Here is a 17,561-nt window from a genome sequence, read left to right on the forward strand (position 1 = left end):
TGTTAGTAAAGAATAGCTTGGGACTTATAAGTTTTGCGAAAGCCCATGGCTTGGGATTCCGATGCTCTATAAAACTTAATATGTTGGTATTGTAGCTTGTTGGATTATTTTACTGAGTGTTGACAGGTTTTGATTTATGAATTTTCTCTCGGTACAGAGAAAACTCTGCCGAAATCTTTACTAACATGAAATGGTTCAGGCTTGCTCGGTCGGCTTAGGCTAACTGAGCGCCGATCATGACCTAGGTGGGTGGGTCATGACAGAAAATATAACAAAATTTCGAAAAAATACGACTTTAATAAATTCCGGGTGTGGTCTGCATTTGCATCTGCCCGCAAATTGCATTATGCTACAAATGCTAAATCATATATATCAAAACAGAATGCTGGAAACTTCGGGATTGAAATTTTGTCCAAAATGCGTTGCAGATGGCAATCTGCGCCCCATATTACAATATGTGTCGCATGTATGTGCTCAATAGACTACTTTGCGACCCTACAGTAAAATGGCTACAACTTTCACTAAGGAAGTTTTCCCAAATTTTTGATTAATAAGGGGGTTATGCTCGCTTGAAGTGAGACCTTGTGCACACTCACTTGAAAACATGGTCCGTAGAGTTGCTTCCAACTTTAATTGGTCCAAAGGCTCTTCTTATACCTTTTATAGGTTTAAAAAAGCTTCCTACACGTTTCATCTTGATTCCATTATATCACATATTACAGATCAAACCTTAGCACGAAGGTACGAGGCGTTACAATATATCATATATTGACAGGGTATCACAGAGGACTATTCTATTTATTCAAGAAAACACAATGCGCTCTATGATACCCACGTGATATATCATATACTAACAAGGTATCATAGTAGATTGGTTCATTCCTTTAAAAATAGTAGTCCTCTATGGTATCCATATGGTATATATCATATACTGCCAGAGTATCATAGAAGATTGATTCATTCCTTCAAGAAAAGCACTCAATCCTCTATGATACCCATATGGTATATATCATATACTAACAGAATATCATAATGACTAGTTCATTCATTCAAAAGAATACACTCATCAGTCCTCTATGATACTCACATGGTATATCTCATATATTGACACAGTATCATAGAGGACTGGTTCATTCCCTCAAGAAAAACACAACTCATTCTTCTACCGTTTAGGGTAAATATTCTACCGTTTGACGGACAATTAGTGTACTTTTTTTTTTTGCACGGATTGTCCTTCATTTGGGTGGTCTTTAATTTTTGCCCTTCAAATTAGTGGTCTTTAAGTTTTTTCCTTCGCCTAATACTCCCAGGTTGTGGGTTCGAATCCCAGCTCAGTAAAAAAAAAAAAAAATTTGCAAGGCAAAAGTTGCAAAATTCTACCTTAAGATAGAATTTGCATGGGCATAATTCGGCCTTAGCCCTTGAGGTAGAATTTTACAAATCTGGCCATACAATTAGGTCTTAAGATCGAGATATTTGTAAATTCTGCTCATGCGCAAATTAATTTATAAATTCTGTATATAAGGCTGAAATTTTACTGAAGGACAAAATGGTTAAAAGATATGAGGGAAAAATTAAGACCACCCCAGCAAGGATAATCCTGCAAATTGCCCGTTATATTCGGGTTTGGGGACTCGGCCGGGTTAAAGACTGAGGACAGATTGGTATTCTCAAAGGAAATCGTTATCCTGACATTGAAGATTGAATGGCGACGGTGGCGGCGGCGCCGTGGTTTAGAGCAAGGTTGATCCCTGAATTGAAGAATGGGCAGTCACTACTCTGCTTCCGTAGAAGAAGCTTCTCAGTTTATGCTTCATCGGAGGATGTCCGTGTTCGCTTTGCGCCGTCTCCTACCGGTAATCTCCACGTGGGAGGCGCTAGAACTGCACTCTTTAACTACTTATACGCAAGGTCCGTCCCCTTTTCCTTCTCTAATTTACTTCATCATACTTGAAGGCGCTTTTTACTTGTCTTTCTCTGTTAACAGGTCCAAAGGCGGAAAATTTATACTCCGGATTGAGGACACTGACCTCGAAAGATCCACTAGGGAGTCTGAGGAGGCTGTGCTTCGTGACCTTTCTTGGCTTGGCCTTGCTTGGGATGAAGGTCACCATTTCTTTCCCATACATGTAAATGTCTTCTTTTATGTGTAAATAGAATTGTTCAAAACTCAATGCAAGCTTTTAAACCTCCAACATTTTTCCCCAAGGTTTGACCTGAGCTGCTCCGAGACTTGCTAGAAACAAAAATATTATTGTTAATCCCCAAATCATCAGCAATATTATATAAACAACAACTATGCTTTAGTCCCTAACAAGTTGTGGGATTGATTAAATCATCAGCAATATCATAAAGAAAAAAATAGAGATGTTTCGGTCATTTGTTTTTGTCCGAGAATAACTGTATAGATTCCTTCTGGAATTTTGCCACTATTCGGAAGAGTTCCAATGCTTTTCCTGATGGGATCTTTTTCTCAACTAATGAAAGCTTAATTCATCAAAAGTTAAATAGTTATCGCTTTCACTTCTGGACCAATCCGAGTGGTTCTTGCTTTAACTATCATATACAGACTAAGTAAGGCACATGCTAGACCAACATTCAATCAACAAAGGGGACGGAACTAGGAAGGCCAAAGAAGAGAGAGATCCATTAATTGATTTTGTTGGTGAACATTTCGTCATTTAGCCTTGATTGTTCTGCGCTATTTTTTTTTATTTGATTGGTAAAGGTTGTTCAGCCCTACTGGAAGGTATGTAAGAAAGGCAGACTCTCTCTTTTTGTCTAAAATTGGAGGAGTAATCTCTTGATGCTCTCTTTTACTGTTTAAAGTTATGATACCCTTCCTCTTTTACTTACTGAAAAAGGTCAATCCTAGCCAAGGATTTTTTTGAATCTCTTTGATTTTACGTCAATTTTTTTTGAAGCGCCACTTTTCTGCATAGATTCACCCATGAAGCGATAACCCTCAGCTTTGCATCTCATCATCGCTTTAAGGGACAAAGATATGACTTTTGATTGTAAGAGTTTTAATGGGGGTTATGAAAAATTATTACGAAGCCAGTATCTCATTTTCCTATAAAAGTTCGTGCATTTTAAGATCGAATATATATGATGAACTACACATTTTTCCTATAAAAGTTCGTGCATTTTAAGATCGAATATATATGATGAACTACACATTTTTCATGCTCCATAAGGAATAAATCATGTCAGCAACTCTTTGAATATTGTTAAATTAGTGGGTTGAGAAGTGTAATAATGGTTAATTAGTTCAACGGAGATTGACAAAAACACTCTATCTGAACAGGTATGCAACTAGCTCCATTACAATGTGATTCTCTCAAACCCCATTTAGGAGTAGTCAAGCCTAAGCTGAGTAAGCTCAGGTATCTGCAATTTGGCTTGTCTTGTTAGCGTCCTTAGAAGGGAACATTTAGACAGGTCTTTTAATTGCTGAGCAATGAATTCTTGATTGTGCTAGAATTCACTTACTGTCAATGCAACTGGAATTTAATATTTTGCACATACAAAACTGTCAAAGTTCAATAGCTAAATTCAATGTCATTAGTTGATCAATGAAGATGAAACATTTTCCGAACTTTAAATGCTGAAGTCAAAAGGCAAAACCAGGGACTCTATAGCATTAATTAAATTTTTTTTTTTTTTTCAATAAGTAAGAGAATTTTCTTAACAAAAGTCAGCTCCAAGGAGGCAGTGGAAAGTACAAAAGTACGCCAAAAGTTGGGAATTCCTTCACATAGTGCCTAGACCATCTATGAATTCTAGCCAACTTTTGTTTTCGAAGGCTCCTCCTCAATTCATTAGCCCATTCTTTAGCAAAAAGTTGGTAGCTGGACTTAACACTAAAGCTGCCATCATTCTTCTCTTTCAGCCATGTAGTATCCTTTCGATTATCCATCACTTTAGTTTGATTTAAAAATTGTGGTAATAACATTGTAGCTCTCTCTATTTCCCAGTTGTTAAAATTTCTTCTAAATTCTAACTTCCAACCATCATTGGTCCAGCTCTGTGCTATATTGATTTCCTTGTCAGTCACGCCAGATTGAGTATGTGACTTTTGACACAAATCAATCTCTTTATTTTACTTCGCGAGCTGTTAATTGCTTGTTGCTTTTATAATATCCTGCTTTTTAAGTTTTCAATCAGCAGAAATTTACAACTTGCTAGTAAAAAATGCTATAACGCGAGAGTTATAATGAAGGCCAGGAATCAAATCCTCATCGCTTGTTGCTTGTCATTGTGAAAGTGAGACAGTATTTAAATTCTGTCTTAGTTTTTCATCATTTTTTTCCTTAAGACGTAACTCTAAGCAATCACAATTATCGATGACATATTGTTTGCCTATCAAAGAATAAAAATAAAATGATGACATCTTGCCCCCCCTTTTTTTTTTGCAGGTCCTGGAATTGGTGGGAACTATGGCCCATACAGGCAGTCCGAGAGGAATGCCCTTTACAAGCAATTTGCTGAAAAACTTTTACAATCCGGTCATGTTTATCGATGTTTTTGCTCAAATGAGGTGACTGTACTGAATTTTGATTTCTTTCCTTCGGTAGTGCTATCCGAGTTTTGCAGTGAGAATTTTGAGAGTAAAAATCTATACATCTAGAATGTAAGTTGACAAAGGAGATATTCGTGCTAAAGAATCCTTTTGGATTCCACCTATTAGACTAGTTTGAGGAGCATGGCGCTCGCAAGTTTGATGCCATCTTAAGCTGCTCCATTGCTATTTGCTTGATGGGTCAATATGTTTGTCCACTTTGTGGTATATCTTCTTGAATGATTTTGTAATACATAAACCATTTTCTGTTGTCTAGGAATTAGAGAAGATGAAAGAGATTGCAAAGTTGAAGCAGTTGCCTCCGGTATACACTGGGAGGTGGGCCAGTGCTACAGAGGAGGAAGTGCAAGAAGAGCTGGCAAAGGGGACCCCATACACATATCGGTTTCGAGTACCGAAAGAAGGGAGTTTAAAAATTGATGACCTCATTCGTGGTGAAGTTAGTGATATTTCTCTACTACTTTTTACTAGTAAAATTTATATTTCCGTCTAATTGTATACAGCCGTTGTGGCCATGTTTACGAATGAAAATACATTTACTTGAATAAAAAAAATATTTCCGTCTAAGCTGGTGGTTCTTCCTCTTTTTATTGTCATAATTGGGGTCCAAACTATAACGTTGAACTGCCAACTGGTGAATAAATCAAAGAATGTTTTTTTAGATGTTGCCCAACCTAATAATGTCAAGTTTATTGCTTAAAACATTGTGTTATGATGTTATCCTCGTTTTCTAGAAGATTAGAAACAAAAGAAGAAAGGGGTGGTTCTGACCATTTTTTCGCTGGTAATAATTATCATAGGATGGATTTATTATGATTTTAAGTTGGAGCGTGACTACCTCTTTCTTAAAGTAAGAGCTATGATTATATGAGTTTATTGCCTTATTTAGATAGGTGGACTAACTTCTCTAGGTTATCAATTGGTGGCTTCAAACTCAGTAAAATTGCTGTGTAGTAATATGGTGATTATGGGCTTTGGTGTTATCAATCAGAATTTTAAGCTACTGTTGATTGGAGTTTGAACGTTATATAGCGTTTTTCAAATAATACAATCTTGTATCTTATATTTAATTTAATGATTTCTACAGTGAAATTGAAAGGTGATTGTTTAATATGTCTTTTGTAACTCTCTTCATGTCATGTTAATATCTTTTGATACAATTCATCTACTATTAAACATCATAACCACGTTTTGGCTCTCATAAATTTTCTCGATTTTCATGAAATGGAACCTTTGCTATCAGCATGCTTTCTAACATTTTCAAATATCTATTATTAGAAAGTGCAGTTGGACCACTTCTATACTAAAGATGGTTAAAACTTTTCAGAAGTTAGTTTTAGCTTCACTTTTGTGCTTACTTTCGTTTAAATAATTTCTTCCTGCTTTCACACGTATGCCTGCTTTCGCACATATGCCTGGTTAGAGAGACATTTAAATTGGGAAAGGGAGTAGAACTTAGAGATTGTAGAAAAAAATAGATAAAGAAGTACTATAGGATACTAATCATTTAAATTGGGAAATATGGAACTTGGATATAGTAAAAAGAAGGTACTACAAGATACTAATACCCTAACACATAAGTATCCCTTTGCATATTTCTTTCTTGCAATTTTTTTTTGCCCCTTTTCTCTCAACGATGTACGGCGGGCAAAAGTGGTAACGGTTAGAAGTTTCTTTTAATTAAATTTGCTATCTAAACCAGATGGAACTGACAGTGCACAAAGAAGCTGAAGAAATTATGGGGATGTGTCCCCTTGTGTATTTTCTGGACAATGTGGAAAGGAACCATAGGTGCTTTGAGAATAGTTTTTTTCTTATGTTTCCATTTGTAAAGCTTAAATTCTTATAAGAGAGCTGGAAGAAAATGGATTTTAGAGACAGAGAGTCGTACTTCTCTAAAGAAGCAAAGAAACACAATATTCACTTGTACAAGGATATTTGGCTATGCCGGCACTAAATTTAGATGGAGGGTGCAGAAAGATGGTTCATCGAAATGCACCCAGATACAGTCTAAGTCGGAAATGTCTTGCAAAGGAAATATTTTCTCCTCACATGTTTGGTCGGAAGGTTTGAGAAAAGTGTTATTGAGAAAGTGGTTGTGGAGATTTGTGGTAGAAGTGAATGCTCTTTGGAGGAAGGTGATAGTCGGAGAAGTATGGAGTTTTGGAAGGGGATGGAATACAAAAATTGTCTCTCTCTTATGGGCGTGGGCTATGGAGGAAATCTTAAAAGTGTGGGAAGGGTTTAATGGTAACATTTCATTTAGGTTGGGTGATGGAAGAAGAGTGAGCTTTTGGGAACGTAAGTGGCGTGTGACAATATTGTGAGAATCTCTTTTCCTAGCATGTTATATAATCTCTTGTAAATAATGATGTCGCTCCAATAATTATGGAGTAAACAACAGTGTTGTCAAAGGCGCGCTGCTGCTTAAGCCCTGAAGCGAGGCTCAAAACATGTTGAGCGCTTCGCGTCGCTTTATGTGCGCTTCAGTGTCGTCATCAAGGCTCCAAGACATAATTTTCCTTGCCATTGAGCCTCTCTTGAAGAGGTGACACTAGATGATTGATATTTCACTTTGTCGTGATGTTTTTACAATTTCTTTGTCCATATATTTGTTATTCATGCTTACTATTATTAGTCTTGGACTAAACATACATATATTTGTAATTTTGCACCATTGCGCTTTTTTTCACTAAAGCCCACACTTTATTTGCGCTTAAAGCCCCAGCTAACCTTAGAGTTTTTTTGCGCTTTTCGCTTTTGATAACACTGGTATACAAGGGGGAGAAGTGCATTTGTATTTAAGATTTAGGAGGAATTTACAAGATTTGGAGGTCGAAGAATTTCAATACTTGGATTAAATTATTTACATTCATGATTAAAAAAAGAATTTCAATACTTGGTTGAATTGCTTCACCAACAGGAAACTACTATAGATAGGCATGATGTGGGGAGGTGGGGAAAGGTGCGGGAGGAACATCGTCTTTTCAGTCAAATCCTATTATGAGAAGCTACTGTTTAGGAAGGAGTTGACTTTTGCTCATATTGCGGTATGGATCTCTAGGGTACCGAGAAGAGTGTGTTTTTTCATTTGGTTAACTACGAGGGGGTGATCTTGATGGAGAAAAATTTCGAGGAAATGGAAAATTACTTGTGTGTGTTAGTGTTTCATGTGTAAAGTCTCAAGATAAGATTTAAATCACCTTCTTTACATGGTTGGATAGCATCTTGTTTGTGGTTGGAAATTGTGAGTTGGTTTGGAATTGAGTGGTGATGCCGGGCACTATGAAATAATCAATGTTTGATAGAAGAGAAGACGTAGGGCATAGGATGTTGCTCCGTCAGTACTTATTTGGACCATATGGAGAGAGGAGAGTAGGAGAGCTTCCAAGGGAGTAAAGAAAGATTTTGCAAACTTGATGAATAGCCTCTTTTCGCTTATTTACGGTTGGTGCACCCACTAGGTTCCTACTTGTATAAAAGATTGAGTGTCATTCGTAGAAAATCATGTTTTGTTGTGAGGTTTCTATTTTGGTATGCTCCTTGTATACATGCACGTTTTTACCCTTTTTTAAATGAAATTTATTATTTTATTAAAAAAAGCGCTTACATAGTCTATATTTTTGGGTTAGGAAGAACTAAGTAGAAGGACTAGAATATCTGGTAGAATATGTATTCCTTTAATTGAGAAGTCCTATAATTGCTGCAAAGCTTTTGTGTAATAGTACCTGCTTGGTACTTGACAATGGAATAAAATTTCGCTTATCATAAAAAAGAAGAAGAGGAAATGATTGAAATGATATAACTGTAGATTTTAATCTTTGACCAGTAACAAAGTGCTGGAAATCTTGCATGCAATGCACGGGCAAGATGCTAGTACATCTCTGTTATTATGGTGGACTAACTTTGTTACAATTTCATGAAGGTCAGTTGGAACTTCGACACGCTTGGAGACTTTGTGATCATGAGAAGTAATGGACAACCTGTTTACAACTTTTGTGTCACAGTTGATGATGCTACTATGGCTATCTCCCATGTCATAAGGTAATAGAGTATCTAATTTCAATACTCTATGACCGAAATATACTAGAGGCCAAGGCCATTGTAAAATTCCCACTGAGAATTTGAGGTGACGGTGAAGAGGGTTATTTAATTATAGTGATCTTTAGTTCTCAATGTTATGGCGTTTACTAGATGATGATTGCCAAAATTTATTCCACTTGAAAGTGGAATAAGATTGGTCACAGGGAGGCCCTGAAATGTCAAGGATTGACTATTGTACATGTACTTTCTTTTGATATAGAAACATGTGCAAGAACAATTCTGTGTCCTTTTCAGTTGTATTGTATCTTACACGAACTCATTCATTTGCCTTGATATAACATTGTCAAATGGGTATTGACATGGTTACCTTGAAATGTAGTAAAAACTTGCTAAAAATCGAGCTTACCCATGCCACGATTTGTACGTGAGGCTATGACTCCCTGTAACATAGGTTGTATCATTTTGTTTGCTGCACATGGATACTGCCACTTTTTAATATACGTAGCATGTATTTTTGAATTGATTATTTGGCACACAAGTACTGATGGAATCTTGATGCTTCAGAGCGGAGGAACATTTGCCGAATACTCTAAGGCAAGCATTAATATACAAGGTACTGCTTTCCCGTCTCTCTCCACCCCCCCAAATCGAAGGGAAAAAATGGCCGAAAAGCTAAAGGAAAAAAGAGAGTAAAGAAAATGGAAAAAGAAGAAAAGAATCATTAGGTTACTGTTCAAAAAAGAAAAGAATCATTAGGTAGTTTTGGGTGTATGATGTCTCTTCTAGAAGCTCACGGAGAAAAATCCTTTCTGCCCTGCTGTAGGCACTAGGTTTTTCAATGCCCCACTTTGCGCATGTTTCTTTAATTCTTGCCCCTGATAGAAGCAAGCTCTCTAAACGGCATGGTGCAACTTCAGTTGGTCAGGTAAATGATTATTGCATGCTTTCCTTTTGAAACGGTTTTAGGGGTTTACTTGTCAGGTAAACATATGTTATTCCTTTGCTTTGGATGTTCTCTACCCTTTCCTTTTGAACTGTAGAAGTGAGAAATCTCAGTGTTTTCCTTTTGCTGACAGTTCAGGGACATGGGCTATTTGCCTCAGGCAATGGTGAATTATCTAGCTCTTTTGGGATGGGGTGATGGTACAGAAAATGAGTTTTACACCCTTGAACAACTTGGTACTCGATTGCCCCTATGCTGTGTTAACATGGCTAATACTAGCTCAGTTGCTTGCACTCATTTCTATTTATTTGCATTTCAAGTGTGATAGCTTCTCATTTTATTTGCAGTTGAAAAGTTCACAATTGAACGTGTAAACAAAAGTGGTGCCATATTTGATTCGACCAAGTTGAGGTATTATAAACGTATTTTTGATCAATCAGAGAGTAACTTCTATTATATGCACAGCAAAAAGATAATGCCGGAGGGTTACAACCAGAAAACAATTATCATCACAGGTTATCGCTAATGAAGTCAATCATGGCACTAGGGTCAGAAAAATTTACATCTGCCATGTTACACCAAAAACTAAGCAAAAAAATACATCTGCGTTTAACTTCTATAACAGAACAGTTTTTGTCTTCAAACAGCCTGATGTTCTGCTCCACCAAATCGCAGATGGAATTGTATACCAGATGTTAACAGAAGATTCCCGAAAACCTTTCCTATACCATCCTTGCAAAAAAATAGGGAGGGATGGGATATTATCATGCTTGCAAAAAAAGTACGATTAGTTTGGGCATACACCAATTCAAGCTAATTTATTTTTTTAACATAAAGTCCCAAATTTGAGTGGAAAACCTACAATAGAGGAACAGATGGTTCTTTTCCTCCATTTGAGCTTCACAAAGAACGCATCTGTTACAAAGTTGTATGCGCCTTTTTTGGAGGTTGCTTTGTGTGAGGCATGCTTCTTTGGACACTAACGAAGTGGAACATTTGACCTTACGTACTTCCAAGGCCATTCAGTATTCTGAAGACAACAATGTGTCAAGATGGGGTAACAAGTTTTGACAGTAAAGTAACCTTTTGGTGACCTCCAAGAGAGACAATCTGGAGAGGAGGTAGCTGGTGAGGCACCACCGAGAGATTGCAATACCAAAATAGCTTTCAAGCTTCCAATCATTGAGATTTCTCCTGAAATTGATATGCCATCCATGGTCATGCCTATATTCTGAGATTATAGCTGTCTTGGACGCAGTCACACCATATAGATCAGGGACAACGTCCTTATAAGGGGATCTGCGATGCTGCACATCCTGTGAAAATCTTGTTTTTTCTGCCATCTCCCACCTTAATGGTGCAATTATCTGTAAAAAGCTCCCACCTATCCCTGATGTGTTTCCACTTTCCAGACTCCAAAGCCAAGAGGGAAGGAGTTGGCTGGAAGTCCAAGGGTTGGAAATCCCATACTTAGCACAGATACGAGTTTTCGAGAGAGAATGCTCTTCCTGATTGAATCTCCAGTGCTATTTGACAGTAGGCTGCTATTTTGTACCTTCAAATCTCTTGACCCCATACCACCACACTTTTTGGCTGTTCTAACAGTTTTCCAGTTAACCAAATTGAAAGCCTTCTCCCTATTTCCTCGCCAAAGGAATTCTCTGCAGATTTTATCCAATCTAAAAGACACTTTTTGAGGGAGGGGAAAGAGAGACATGGTACATGTTGACACAAGACAGTATTAATGGGAACCAGCCTATCCCCCCCCCCTCCAAAAAAAAAAAAAAAGTCTTCTCTCATATTTGTCTAGTACATCTTTCCATATTACCGCTGAGTTCGCTGGCCCCAAGTGGGAGGCCTAGATATTTGGAAGGAAGATAGCGAATGCGACAACCCATAATATCTGCATGTAGCTCGCTTTTGTCCCAAGTGGGAGGCCTAGATATTTGGAAGGAAGAGAGCGAATGCGACAACCCATAATATCTGCCAATAGCTCAATGTTGTGCACTTCATTGTCTGCATACATTTGGCTTTAAGGTAATTATTGTTCAGCCTAGGTACTGCCTCAAATGCTGATAGCATCATTCTCAAATAAAGGACTTGGTCTACTTTAGCACCACTAAGGATTAACGTGTCATCTGCATAAAGAATGTGTGAGATATCTAGATTGCATTGCCCTCTAAAGCCAGCAGAGGAGACCTTGATCCAGTTGTGATGTGAAACGGTGATCATCATCTTAGTGACACCTTCGATGACAAGTGTGAAGAGGAAAGGAGACAAGGGGTCTCCTTGTCTAAGGCCTCTTTGGGTAGAAAAGAATCCATGAGGTGCCCCACTTGTAAGCACCGAGAATCTGACGGCGGAGATGCAGAAAAAATCCAATTTATCCACTTACTACCAAAACCCATATCAAAAAGCATCTCCAAAAAGATTCCAATGTACATATGATTGAAAGCTTTCTCATATCCAATTTGCAAAGAAGCCCTGTAATGCCTTGTCTCCATATCAATACATTATTATATTTTCTTCTGCTAGATAAATAGGAATTCTTGGTTACCAAGACATTAATAAATATATTACATTTCTTGATTCTTGTTTAAAATATGGCTATGAACTTCAGGTGGATGAATGGTCAGCATTTGAGATCTCTTCCATATGAAGAGTTGAACCAAATCATTGGTGAAAGGTGGAAGGATGCAGGCATTCTTACAGAATCACAAGGAGTCTTTATACAGGTAGAAATCTTCCTCTTTCTTTCATTTCCAACCACATCTTGTAGTTTGTCTTTCGATAATGAGTCTCAATTCTTCTTTAACGGATAGTTGCTATCCCTTCTAAGTTTTACCAATCCAAGAAGAATAAACTATGTTTGTGCAATGTGATGTGATTTGTCAGTTCCGTGTATGGTTGCGAGCAACGTTTATGTATTGTGAGTATGAAGCTTATTCTTAACATATACTTATTGCAAGTTGGGATAAAGTTGTTGCAGACCCTCATATGAAATGAAACTGGCAGCACTATCATTATAGGTATTTATTTTAACCATGTGATATTTGCTATGACTTGGCTGGCTGATTCTGGATAGACCTCGTGAAACACGATCTGTTGAATTAAATTGGGGATATTTTTTGCATAACTGAATGAATCGGGGATATTTGGTCCTGGAGATGACACCAAGTCATTAACTCGAGATCCTACTTAGGGTAACTTAGATTCTCAAGGCTGGATCTTCAGGTTAAATTGTTGCCTTTTGCAGTGCCTCCTGGGTACTCAAAAAAATACTAGGTGATTTCTTTTCATCTGCCTAAGTCTTGGAAGAGTTACCCGATACCTGTGCTGGTGGTAGAGAGTGGGTAACATTTGGAATTGTCGAGGTGCGTGCAAGCTGACCCGAACACCACCATTATAAGAAAAAGAAACTTTTCTGTTTTTACATATTTCTAAAGATTATGTTAATGCATCATTCGTCAATGTCAATGTAATAATCCATTAAAATATGTTATGCTTAATCTCCTCGAAAGACAGCCCAAATCATTAAAATGGGATGGGGAGGGGTATCCTTTTTGAACTAATATTACTTTTGAATCATAAAGAGCTCAAGTGATATGCTGGCTTGCAGCATTGGAATTGAACATTCCCTTTTCCCTTTTTGACACATAGCATATTTATTGATCTTCTATTCATTGCATCAGAAATCAAAGGGAAATAAAGACACCTCAGAGACATGGCTATGTAGTGTATAGTTACCAGTGTCACCAAAAAAAAAAATAAAAAAAAAATAGGCTGTGTAGTGTATAAATGTTGGACATGCACAATGCAGACTTTTCTGTGCTGGTGGATCTATGGTAAAGGTCAAGATGCAATGTTCCTTCTAAGTTAGTAGGTCAGGGATATTAGATTGGGGGCAACTCAAGGACATTTTTAATAATCTTTGTGGAGATCAAGCCATGAGATTTTGGAGGCTTCTTTGGTTTCTGGTGTCTGTTATGTTTAGCTATCCATGAGCTTAAAGGGGTATGATATGTGAAATGTGTGTTTGAGAATGCATTATTGTTTTCAGTTAGTTGGACGTATTGCTGAAGTTGGACTAGTCGAGGTAGAATACACCAGGTGGTTTTGTTTGCTGGTATGATCCTTGAAGTGAATTGGCTAGATGTCAAACATGATTGAAGTTTTTAAAATGCTGAAAAGATCCACGTCTCTTTCCCCAGTGGCTGGTGCATAGATGCTAGTCGTTAAACATCAATTCAAAAAATTATTGTTCAGTGTACATTGGAGTTATGGTTCTTATACCTGTTAAATTTTCTGTATATATAGGATGCTGTTCTACTCCTGAAAGATGGGATTGACTTGATACCAGATTCAGAGAAAGCGCTTTCAAGTTTGCTATCTTATCCTTTATATGAAACTTTGGCAAGGTGATTTATGAAATTCTGTTTTAAAACTATACCTATGTGATGCTAAAAGATGAAAAATTGTCTCCTCAAAGAGAATGAAAGTCTAGATAGAAAATGTGAAGGTTTCAATTTGGTCTATTAAGGCGGTAATGAGAATATTTGTTGATTAATGAGCTCAGTTTGTTTGAATAAATAAAGGTATTAATTATAGAAAAAAGGAGAGTTATCCCCATTTACAAGGTAAATACAAAAGATAACTAAAACATAAACATGATTCCATTTACCCTTTACAAAGTGAATACAAAAGACGAGTTCCACGAAAAACATTGATTTCTTTGTAAATGGCAACCAGTTATCTATTCCAGCTGGAACATCATTTATGCTGCAGCAGTAATTAAAATGTTCTCGAGCTTAATCATTATAGCTAAATTGAATAAAAACTGGAGGTGAAAGCAAATTAAACACTTAAATTTTTGTGCTCTTATCATATTAGCAACCTTTTATGAGCTAAGTAATTTTATGCAAGCAATACATAAAAAAGTAAACCTACATAAAATATTTTTCTCTACAGAAGACACACAATCTCCTATACTAATAGGGACCTCATGGGTGCTCCAAAAATTAAGGACGAACAATAGGCTATTCCATAAATGTACACAATCTATCCCCTCAAAAGTTCTTTTGTTCTTCTATCCACAGGACCCACATGAGGGCTAAGGGGTAACATTCCATACCTTGCATCCCCAGTTAAGCAGCGCCACAATAATTATGGCATCATCTAATGTAACCCAAACCAATTCAATACCACTCACATTCTTGTCGCCACCTGACAGTGCAACAGAAGATTATCCACATCTTCGCCTGAACATAAACACTAGTTGATATATGCCATTCTTCTGTTTTTCAAGTTTTCGACATCGTCCTTCTTGCTGCCAATTAAAAATAACATGTTTCTGGGTACTTTGGGTATCTAAACAGATAAGTGTAGAAAGTCCAACTGTTCCTTCAGTAAAAGCCTGTGATAGTATGACATTACTGAGAACACTCCATCTCTCTTCACTCTCCACCTCCACAAGTCCTTGCTAGCATGTTTTGTGTTCTATTTTTAGAGTATATATCAATTGAACTTGAATTCAACAATCTTCCTGTCTTGTAAATTCTTTCCTATGTCCCAGGAGGTTTGCCTCCTACGGCAGCTCTGCGTGTCATTTTTTGTAGTGTTTTCATTTGCATAATGATCAACATAAGAGATAACGAGTTTCCTTGTTTCAGATCTCTCGAGCTACCATAAAATCTGCATGTGTTTCGAGTTATTAGAATCCAGTACTTGACCATTGAGATCTAGAACTTGATCCACTTCCTCAACTTATTCCCAAATCCTATATTCATTATGAGAAACTGCAGCAACTTTAAATTCTCATTGTTGTAACCTCCTGAGGGACAATTTGCATAAGATTCCTCTCCTTTTTTCTTATTGGGACGGGCGCATTACTTGCCACACAATTCCGTGTCTAGATTCTGTCTTCCTTTCATGAACACTTTCTGGGAGACGATGTCTTGCCTAACACCTTTTTAATAGTAATTTTTAAGGTCTTAGCCCTTGATATTCACAAATTCTGGCGGAGGCAAAAGCACTAGGTGATTTCTTCCCTCTATCCCAAGCCTTATTTAACAAAGTTAACCCGTACCTATGCTAATGGGAGGTGGAAAGTACCCTGTGAAATTAGGTGAGGTGCGGCAAGCTGGCACGGATACCACAATTATCAAAAAAGATGTCTTTAATATTCATTACTCCCTCCCTTTTTGGCAAAATCACAATAAAATGCGCGTCAAGGGTGGTCTCAAACTCCCCGATTTCTTGAAATGCAACTATACTCCATCACTGCCCCTTGATCTGCTCCAGCATTGTTGAAAGAAAGTCAAAGTGAAACCGTCCAAACTAGGGGCCTTGTCTACTGCACGAAGTTTCCAGGGAAAAAGAGATGCATGCCAATTAATTTCCAGACTCCTAGAAAGATAAAAAGGGATGAACAAGAAAGAAGATTGGGTGTGGAGGAATGGTGGGTTTGGAAACTATTTGTTGCATCATAAGCTAAAAACTAGAAGGATTATTTTAAGGACGGATTCTAACTTCCTTGAAGGATTATTAAGCCAAACAGTGTTAGGAGGGTAAGTAGTCGAGATATTTGGAGCTGTATGACATTATTCCTTATTTTCTGCTACATGGAAGAAATGAACAGGCTAAAAGGGAGACTTTGATGCCAGAAAGGACCAATTAGAATCACCCTGAAATGATGTTAAAAGAAGAAAAGCTTATAGTATGTGACACTGTTTATGGTATGCCATTTGCAGTACTGAAGGAAAACCGATCTTAGAAGATGGAGTTTCTGAAGTTGCTAAGAGCTTGTTAGCCGCCTATGACAGTGGTGAGCTGTCTGGTGCACTTGCAGAAGGCCAACCTGGATGGAAAAACTGGGTGAAAAACTTTGGTAAATTGCTGAAGCGCAAGGTTAGATATGAGTATTTTTTTTTTTCCCCCTTAAGTTGCTTTTTCAATATTTAATGAGGTTGCTTTATGTACCAGGGAAAATCTCTCTTCATGCCCCTTCGAGTGTTGCTAACAGGAAAGCTTCATGGACCTGATATTGGGGCCACCACAGTTTTGCTCTATAAAGCTGGAACATCTGGCTCTGTAGTACCCCAAGCTGGGTTTGTCACATTTGATGAAAGATTTAAAATATTGAGAGAAGTTCAATGGGAGTCGTTCAGCACAAATGTGCCTTTGTCTGCCGGTGCTGTAACTCATTGATATTGAGGCGATATTCTGTTGGATTATCCATAGTATGACTTCCATCTCCCATCCCCTGTAGAAACAAAACAAGGGTGATCTTTTTGTGTTTGCACCTCCTGGATTCTTTTTTTGTATCCCCTGGTAAGGCTGTGCTGATTGTGAAGCTACTTCTCTTTTTTTGAAGGGTGCGACCATGACCTGCTCGATATCTTACTGCCACTTGCCGGTCGGGGTAGCGACAGAACAATGGTAGAATAGTCAGCAGGGCATTGCAGCTTTCATTGCATAAACAATGGCTATATATTGCGTTTATTGTTCTATGTGTACAGGCTTACAGTGATTGACTAACAAGGATTTTTTTTGTAAAATTTTCTTTTCTGGTGATGTGCTAAACCGTTGCATTCACTTTCTTGGTATTGTTCAGCCGTGGAATTAAGTCAGACGTTGTTGGTAGCATTTCATCGGTGCTGAGCAAGTTTCTCCAGATGCTATAAGTTTCTTTTCTTGGTTCTTGTTCTCTTGTATTGTTACAACATGCCTTAAAACTGTGGCCTATTTGTTTGGTCACCTGAGATCCAAGGCTATTCGGTGAAAATCTAAGCCTTGCAAGTAAATGTTGCATGCCTTTTGAAATTCCGTTTTAGGCAACTCAGAACTTGCAAGTAATTCATCATTTAACCACAGGATTTTTCCAGTGCCAAATGACGGATTTTGCAGCAATATGGGTCAATAGAAATAACCGTGGAACCTCGACCACTAAAAGGCCTTCACCAGCCGGCAAACCCATTTTCCAGTTTTCACCAC

General features: G+C 37.6%; 1 protein-coding gene across 2 annotated transcripts; it reads left to right on the forward strand.

Annotated features, from left to right (window-relative positions):
• Nucleotides 1-1,645: 1,645 nt before the first annotated feature.
• Nucleotides 1,646-17,213, forward strand: LOC132065243 (glutamate--tRNA ligase, chloroplastic/mitochondrial). Of its 2 annotated transcripts, XR_009416698.1 has the most exons (14): nt 1,646-1,911; nt 1,988-2,106; nt 4,419-4,540; nt 4,839-5,021; nt 8,508-8,626; nt 9,191-9,239; nt 9,450-9,551; nt 9,703-9,805; nt 9,917-9,980; nt 12,190-12,304; nt 13,887-13,987; nt 16,319-16,475; nt 16,551-16,862; nt 16,942-17,213. XR_009416698.1 is itself a non-coding variant. In XM_059458529.1 (13 exons), exons 1-13 carry the CDS (start codon nt 1,706-1,708, stop codon nt 16,773-16,775), a joined length of 1,665 nt encoding a protein of 554 aa, XP_059314512.1. In that variant the 5' UTR covers nt 1,646-1,705; the 3' UTR covers nt 16,776-17,213. The 2 variants fall into 2 exon arrangements, 1 of the variants encoding a protein (XP_059314512.1); XM_059458529.1 differs by having other exon boundaries at nt 16,551-17,213.
• The last annotated feature ends 348 nt before the right edge of the window (nt 17,214-17,561 follow it).

This window comes from Lycium ferocissimum, chromosome 7 (assembly GCF_029784015.1).
Source record: "Lycium ferocissimum isolate CSIRO_LF1 chromosome 7, AGI_CSIRO_Lferr_CH_V1, whole genome shotgun sequence".
NCBI lineage: Eukaryota > Viridiplantae > Streptophyta > Magnoliopsida > Solanales > Solanaceae > Lycium > Lycium ferocissimum.